This window comes from Olea europaea, unplaced genomic scaffold (genome assembly GCF_002742605.1).
Source record: "Olea europaea var. sylvestris unplaced genomic scaffold, O_europaea_v1 scaffold2081, whole genome shotgun sequence".
Lineage (NCBI taxonomy): Eukaryota > Viridiplantae > Streptophyta > Magnoliopsida > Lamiales > Oleaceae > Olea > Olea europaea.
The window spans coordinates 48,037-56,588 of record NW_019238736.1 but is presented as its reverse complement, the minus strand read 5'-3'; the positions used below and the strand labels follow the sequence as shown (position 1 = coordinate 56,588).

The window sequence follows — 8,552 nt, the reverse complement described above, 5'->3', positions numbered from 1 at the left end:
TTCCCTTCATTTAACACCCATTTTTGAGAGAGAAAATTTGAGAGAGCTTGGATAGAATTTTACAAGATTGAGGTTGTTCATCTTGGGTATAAATTCAAAGCTTATTTTCTTTCTTGGGGATTAACTTGAGGCTTGTTTAAGTAATCCTAATCCATTGTTCTTCATTTATCCATTGAAATCATTTCTTCCCCATTTTCTTGTTCTTAGAAGTGTTTTGGGATTTTTGACTTAATTTCTTGGGCAATCTTGGGAGGTCATTTTCACAACAATCCCCAATTCAATTTTTGTGGGAAATTTGATACTTTCGATTAGCTAGAAACGGATAGATAAAGAATCACCAAAATCATACCTGTTTTCATTTGTCAAATAGTAGTTGAAATAGTGTGTGCTAGGAATAAAGTATAGTCATCGTAGGAACGATAATATGGACCCAAAGATTTATTATATTACTTGTTGCGATATTGTGCATTTACGATTAAAAAAGGCAACAGTATCAGTGGGTCTCAGCTCGGGGCACACAAGATGAGAGCCTCCTCTGGCAGGTAATCTAAAACTTAATATAGATATTGCCGTGAGAAGGGAGGCTGTTATCAGCTCAGGGAGAAGGGTCTCAATCGGAGGGGACAATGGGAAATGTTGAGGTGGAGGACGCAGAGGCGATATCTGTATGTGGTCTCCTTTTTCTTAAAGAACTTGAACACCTATTACAATTGTTGAGTGCGACTCTCTAGGGGTGGTGCAAATCCTCAAATCTTACTTACTTCGAGTGTTCGCCAAAATCAGGTAGCCCAACAATATGGCGGCTTCTATTTCAGTTGATTTTGTAAGTCATTGTTGAACGAATTGTATTCCACATTTTCTTTCACTTTTTATTAAAGGCAACTAGCACTATTGAAACGGTTTCGACATTCAGAAAAAAAGACACTTAATTCCAGAGATGGATTTGGGGGGGGAGGGGGGGGCCAAAGGTCCAAGAGCTTTTTTTAAGGTTTTTTCATTTTTTTTTTTTGGGTAAAAAATCAGTTTTTTGTGTAAAAAAAAAATTTCCGCATGGTAGCTCGGTCATGGATCCAATCCTGGATCCGTCCCTACTTAATTCATGCCTTCAAACATTGCAAAGAACCCAAATGGAGAAGTAGGGCCCTTTTGGCACGACTTTTACTTTGGCTTTTGCTTCTTATAGAAGAGCTTTTGGAGAAAGCTATTTTAATTTTTGTTTGAAAATTAATATTTAAAATCACATCCCATTCCGGAAGTGCTTTTGGAGGAAGCCAAAAAAACCAGCTTCCTCTAAAAGCTCTTCTAACCTCTAAAAGCACTTTAAACAAAAATAGCCAAACGGTCCAAAAGCGGCTTTTGGCTCTCAAAAGCTCCTTTTGGCTTTTCAAAAGCCATCCCAAACGGGCCCGTAGCACCGAAGGGTTGCCAGAAGATGGAGAGAATTTAATAACATTATATTTATATCATAGTTGAAGAAATAATACAATTTTAGTGTAAAGTTATAAAAGTTTACAGATACTGAATATTATTACACAAACCGTTCAGCAGATAAAAGAAGCTCAATCCACCTTTCATGTAAATAAATTCTGTATAACGATTTATAATGAAACTATGCATGAACACAAATGTGAATATATCAACTGCATTAAAATCTTTACTTCCTTCTCTATTGAATAATACTACCAAATCAATTTGTTAACATAGCATGATCCACAAGTCACTGCAAGCTGTTCAGTCAATTAGTAGTCGTGTTTTCCTATAGTTTTTGCCTCTGTGAGGGCATCGGATTAGGCAACTCTCTGGAGTCGCCACTAGATGAGGATATATTAAGCCCATAATCACTTGTGTCTCCATATTCGCTACTCGCAAATTCTTGGCTTGACATCACCATCTTCCTGAACTTCATCATGTCAGCATTGTAGGCACAAGTGTCGTAAGTTTCAGTGTTCCCAGTTGCATTATTATAGGGCGTTCCATGGACCATTTTCCCACCATTGTTTAAGTCTTCTAACGATGCATCTCCATCCAAAGTGCGTACAATCTAAATACAGAGTTTTCATGAATCAGACAATGTATTCATATATTCAAATGTTTTCAAAGATACACATTACAGTTACCTGACTCATCTTAGGACGCCTTCTTGCAGAATGGCGTATACAGGCAGCTGCACAGGCTACCATACGAGCCATCTCTTGGGGATCGTAGTTTCCTTGAAGACGTGGATCCACCAGTTCACTGTAGTTTCCATCTTCTACGGATTTTAGTAGAAGCGGCCTAGCCTGTTTATTTCAGAGTAAGTAGAAAAAGGTAGAAATGGAAATGAGAAACATTCTTCAACCAAATATAACAGGGAATTTCGATTGCATAATTATCAGTTGAAGGTACATGAAAAACGTGGTTAAGGATCGAAAACAAACCCAATCTACTAAGCTGTCTTCCATAATTTTGCCAGTAGGATCAACAGGTCGCCTCCCAGTTATGAGTTCCAATAGCATCACTCCATATGAGAATACATCAGATTTTTCTGTTAGCTTGCCACTTGATGCATATTCAGGAGCCAAATACCTAAATTTCAAGTAGTTAAATGTAGAATTAGGATGTCTATCAGGTTATTTCAGTTTAAAATCCAGCATTTTCTTTCATAAGATGCAAATGTTGAAAATCCTATGATGAACATATTCTAGGAAACATTTAGGCATTGCTAAAACTAAAGAGCAGCCTCAACTTTCCATTCTTGTTACTATTAGTTGTCATAACGATTCTCCAGCAGTCAAGATAACAATAGAATACAATCACGCCTAACGACATGTAAATTGCGTACCCAAACGTTCCCATGACACGGGTGGAGATGTGAGTGTAATTTTCCGCAGTGAGCTTAGCCAATCCAAAGTCTGCCACCTAGATAACATGTAAAACATCAAGAAAAACGGTTGTTTTATCGTTACAACTAATCATCCTCTTGGACTTGTTCTGAATCTACATATACAAAATGTAAATATTACCGTGGCTTCAAAATTGTAGTCAAGGAGAATATTTGCTGATTTGATGTCGCGGTGGATAATTCGCGGGTGGCCTGCAATCATATAGGAAATCAAGAAGACATATCAACTAATGAACCTACATCAAGGTGAGAAAGAGTTGAGAAATGCATACAGTCTTCATGCAGATAACCAAGCCCCTTGGCAGATCCCAAAGCAATTCTAAGCCTAGTTGCCCAATCCATAACTGGTTGACCCTTTCCTGCAGCCACATATTAACCTTTTGAGCATTCATAAATCATACATTATTGACATGCAGAGCGGAGAGAAAAAAAAAGTTAAAATCTTGTTTATTATTGAAAGCAAGAAACATACCATGGAGGTGGAACTCCAAGGTCCCATTGGGAACATATTCATATACCAACATTCTCTGTGCATCAGCAACAAAGTATCCAATGAGAGACACAAGGTGGCGATGATGGACACGACTAATGATTTCAACCTCAGCCTGGAATTCTCGTTCTCCTTGTCCACTACCGGACTTGAGACTCTTAACTGCCACTTCTTTTCCATCAGGTAGGATGCCTTTGTGCACAAACCCAAATCCACCTTGTCCTAACAAATTGGCGTTAGAAAATCCTCCCGTCGCAGCTGCTAGTTCTTCATAAGTGAATTGGCTTTTGGTAAAGCCATTAATACCACCCACATTTGGAGATGGAGATTGCCTAGGAGTCTGATGCTGCCCTGAGAAACCGGAGCTAAATTCACTGCTGCTATTTGCCGGTACTGGTTGAGTTGGTGGTGCAGCTGCCCAGCCCCCAACGTGGCCTATGGGCGTTCCCATAACACCCGGTGGTGGAGGAATCTTAACAATGTGTTCCATAGGCTGGGGACTATTCCACTGAGTAGAAGCTTGGAAGTACATCTCTGCACCTGAAAGCCAAAGAAACAGAGCGCATAACCGGAGTTACTCCAGTAAAATTTGTATAAAAAAAGGTTGAGAAGTTAAAGCTATTGTCTTATTGATCCAACAAACCATTGGGCGGATGTCCGGGGCTCATGTAATACATCGGTTTCTTTTCTCTCCTCGACCTTGACCATATTAGGCAAATAATGAGTATGGCAAGAACTACGGCTCCCCCAACAGCAATTCCAGCAATGCTTGCTACATTTGTAGAATTAGAGGAATCAGATGGTGGTGGCGAATGACGAGAGCCTCCTGAAGAACCTGACGGCTTGTTAATTGGGGCTGAATGCGAAGGTGGAGGCGGGGCAAAAAGGCCAGATGGAGGTGTGTGTGAAACTGCTATTGGAGGGGGCGGAGAGAAGACAGGTGCAGGAGGAGAACCGGGGGCAGTATGAGTCGGAGGAGGCGGAGATAAAGGATTGGTAGATGGAGGAGGAGGTGACGCGATTGGAGTTGGTTCCTTTGGGGGTGGGGAATGGGTTAAAGGGGGTGGAGACTCTTTGGGAGATGGGTTGGTGGCAGGAGGAGGAGGAGGGGACGTTGCGGGGACAGGAGGTGGAGAGGCTAGAGGAGAAGGGGGAGGGGATGTGGGAGGGGCTGGTGGAGGAGAAGCCGGTGGGGGTGATGTTGGAGGAGCCGGTGGTGGTGGCGATGCAGGCGGAGATGAAGCTGGTGGTTTGGAATTTAACGATGGTGCGGCTTCTGGAGGTTGATGTAGAGAGTCCAGAGACTTTTCAATAGAATTCTGTGATGGAGCAGTCTGAGGAGACGTTGCCATTTGCCAAAAATGAAGTCCCCGGAAAAAGGTTCACTTGGCAAACTCAAAATTCTCCCATAAACTGCTATTCTGTGCCCCTAAACACACATGGATTGATTGCCAACATCATTCAGAAAATCTTCAATACTTTGCAGAAATTCATTCTCAAAACAACATAGGATTAATAAAAATGCAATGACAAACCAAAAGAGAGAAATGTAGGTAGGTACCTTTGAGGAGAAATTTGTTGGGGTCCTCAACCTCAAGAGAAGGCAATGCATTGTGATTTTTGCATGCTAGAAAAGGCTACCCTTTGTCTCCTACAAAGAAGGGCTTCTCTCCTTGATTTCTATCCCAAATCAACCTCTATTTTAGGCAGGAATCAGTTACATTTTTCTTTTCTTTTCTTTTTTTGTGGCCTTTCTAATTTTCTTACTCACCAATACCATATAAGGGGGTGTGACAGCAATTCTCAGTTCCACCTGATTCAGATTCTTCAGATTTAGAGGAATTAAGGAACGAAAAAGAAAAATAAATATACATATATAGTCAGGATCTTAACGTAACTCCTAATTTTAAAGAACACATTTCATAAATAACAAACTTGTTAAAATATTTCAAAAATCATCTGGTAAATAAACTTATTAAATAATATAATATGCATTAATTATTTCCACCCATGCCACCTCACCCACCCTATTCTATTACCCCACTACACCACCTTCCCTTCACCTCTTCACTCAAGATGGCCATCAGCTGCAATGATCGCTCCGACAGCCGCTCCCACAGTCGCTTCGACGGCCGCTCCAGCAACTCTTCTGGCGTCACTCCGATACCCTACTCCAGTGGCTGTTCAACAATTCCTCCAGCAAATTTGTGACACCCCAAACTTAAATTTCGAGTGTCACGTACTAAATATAATAGCTTCTGCTTTTGGTACATGTAAATACTCTTAAATAAAAGTATTACATGTTAGAAACTTATTTTCAACTTGGTAAAATGTCTCTCATAAATTTTAATGGCCCGCAGAAGCGCATGTCGACAAGAAATTATACTTTACATATACGGACTCTGCACTGCCACGGTTAGTTGGGGCAGCAAGTTCGACTATTTTTATAAAATTCATCCCAACTACGTTTTCTATAAAATTTACGACATTAGAAAGATATTTTCAAGTAGTTTTCTAGGTTAAAATATAAAAATTTCCAAGATCATATTATATGGGCGTTTTATTGAAAACAGTGAGGTATTGCACAGAAATTTCAGATTTGACCCTTCAACGTTTAAAATTCATATCTCAAGCTACAGATATCCAAATTAAGTGATTCTTGTGCCCATATTAAGACAACTCAATGATGAACGTAGTAATATATTTTAGCGTCTCAAATGGACGTTTATGGAGCCAAAAATAATGTGTTGAAGTTGACCCAAAAACTGTTCCGTTTCTGCCTTTTTATCATTTGCAAGGGAAAGTAAAAACAAAAAAACGTCTCTTAACATAATATGATAGATATAATCACATAATTTACTTTCAGTATCATATTACATCATATCTTATACATGTTTTTATCTAATAACAAAAGCAAAACATATGGAAAGCAGTCAAACAAAACATACAAAACAGAAACTTCGATGTAAAATAATTTTGTCCTTGATCCATCATCGATTTTGCCGACTGACTTCCACCAACTCCACAATTATGAATCTGAGAATTTAGTATAGAACACTATGAGTATAAAGAATACTCAGTAAGATACCATGCTTGGATTTGATCATGTTAATACTACACAAAAGAATACAATCAAACACATACTTGCACATTCTGGCTTGTCGGTACCCTTCGGACTTGTCTTAAGGTATAAATAGATATCTAATTTTGTGGACTTATCCACCACATTCATATTATGATCTTTCATGCATAGTTTAAGCATAAATATTACCATGAAATCATACCACTTAAGCATAGAAAGTATCTTACAATAAAATTTGAAGAAATCTTGGTTGAAAATAAATTGAAAAATGCTAGGCTGGTCCTCTTCTTCCCCTCATGTTTTCTGCCTTTTTTTAAACAAGTGATAAGTTGTTTTTCATGCAAGGGAAATAAAGGGCAGCAACATATTTATTTATAAGTGAGAAAAATGATTAATTTTGGATGACTCTTCAAGAAATTCAACATGCGTAGGCTGCATGGTTTCATTTTCTTAAATCCAAATCACCTCATGCATTATGCTTAAATTTAAAACACCTCATGCATATATGTTTCATCAATTTTCGGCCAAGTTGGAGAAACGATATTTAATTTTAGTAATTAGGTGTAAAATGGACATTTATCCCAAACCCCTAATTAACAAATTATTTGGAAAAACTTTTAATAAATTAACCAATGCAAAATTTGGCAACCATAAATAATTTTTTTTTTTTGGCCATACTAAATTTTGAAAAGTTAAATTGCTATTCTAAAAATTAAATAAGCACAAAATTCGGAGTATTACAAAATTGCTCCAATGACCACTCCGGCGCATATGACCAACTTTGTCTTCAATATGACTAATTGGGGCCAAATTTTTATTTAATGTAACTGTCTGTGATCATATCAATTTCAAGTCACAACCGATCACAATCAACACAAAATTAATCACAAACAGTCACAACAGACACATATTTGATCGCATATGTTCGCTACAAATAAATCAACACACACCACAGACCTGTGATTAACTGTGACTAATTTTATCTTCAATGTGACTAACTGTGACCAAAATTGTATTCAGTGTGACTGTTTGTGACTAGGTCAATCTCAAGTCTTGTCCGGTCATAGAACCATCATAGCCAACCACAGAACAATCATTGCCTACACCACCACTAACAAACTAAATATGCACCACCTTACCACGACCACCAACAACAAAATCAGCACAGATCAAAATCATCGACACTACAAAATACCCAAAACTCAGGTTAAAAAAAAGAACTGATAAAAGACCACCCATCATTAAAAATTTGATAAAGCTATGCCGATTCCATCTCATTCATCGCCAAAAACAATTTTCTCTCCCCCACTACCCGTGAGCTCATCTCCACCACCCAATCACTCACAGCCACCACCACTCTAGGGATATGGCAATTTGAACCGTTAAAATCGAAAATCGTGATTAACCGAATTGAATGGGGCGAAAAAAATCGAATCAATGGTGCAATGAGGCGGATATGGTATTTGATTTTAAAGAATCGATTCGTGGCGATGCGAGTATGGTATTAGTGATGACAAGGTTTAGTGAGGAGAAAGTTGACGAAGAAGTACATTTTTCTTATTTAAATTTTAGTTAAAACCATTCTGGATTAGGTAGTATCGTTGTATTCTCTACTTACATTTCTTATTTACTATATAGAAATCAATTTCGAGTGCTAACCTGTGCTAGTAAGAGTTGTGGGGAAAAATAAAGATTGAATATGAGTTAAGGTTGAAACTTTTGAATTATTGAGCATGAATCAAGTAACTATAATGCACAATAATCAAGCATGAAGGAAAATTTTAGTATTGTTATATTCATAATATTGTTTGTTAAATTTGTATTTTACAATTGGAATTTGGGATAATGTTTGCATTTTCGTTTGAAATATTGTGTTTTTATTTTCATTAAATCTCTTTTCATAAATTGTTTTATATCAATTTGACGGATGGACGTATAAAAAATAATTTAATTTTGTGGTTATTAATCGAAACGAATCGAGTCGAACTGAGATACAACGGAATCAATTTACGTGGTTATGGTGCGGTTATGGTATGACAAAAAATTTAATAGTTCGGTGATGGTTTTGGCCAACCAAACCGTTGCTATTCCTACACCAC

At 37.9% G+C, this 8,552-nt stretch overlaps 1 protein-coding gene across 1 annotated transcript; it reads right to left on the bottom strand.

Moving 5' to 3' along the window:
* Window positions 1-1,549: 1,549 nt before the first annotated feature.
* On the bottom strand, window positions 1,550-5,093 carry LOC111380021 (proline-rich receptor-like protein kinase PERK1). The gene is made up of 9 exons (XM_023003482.1): window positions 4,933-5,093; window positions 4,015-4,800; window positions 3,354-3,911; window positions 3,154-3,240; window positions 3,003-3,073; window positions 2,822-2,898; window positions 2,418-2,565; window positions 2,118-2,279; window positions 1,550-2,041 (listed from the first exon to the last, which is right to left on the bottom strand). Exons 2-9 carry the CDS (start codon window positions 4,721-4,723, stop codon window positions 1,757-1,759), a joined length of 2,097 nt encoding a protein of 698 aa, XP_022859250.1. The 5' UTR covers window positions 4,724-4,800; window positions 4,933-5,093; the 3' UTR covers window positions 1,550-1,756.
* Window positions 5,094-8,552: the final 3,459 nt, after the last annotated feature.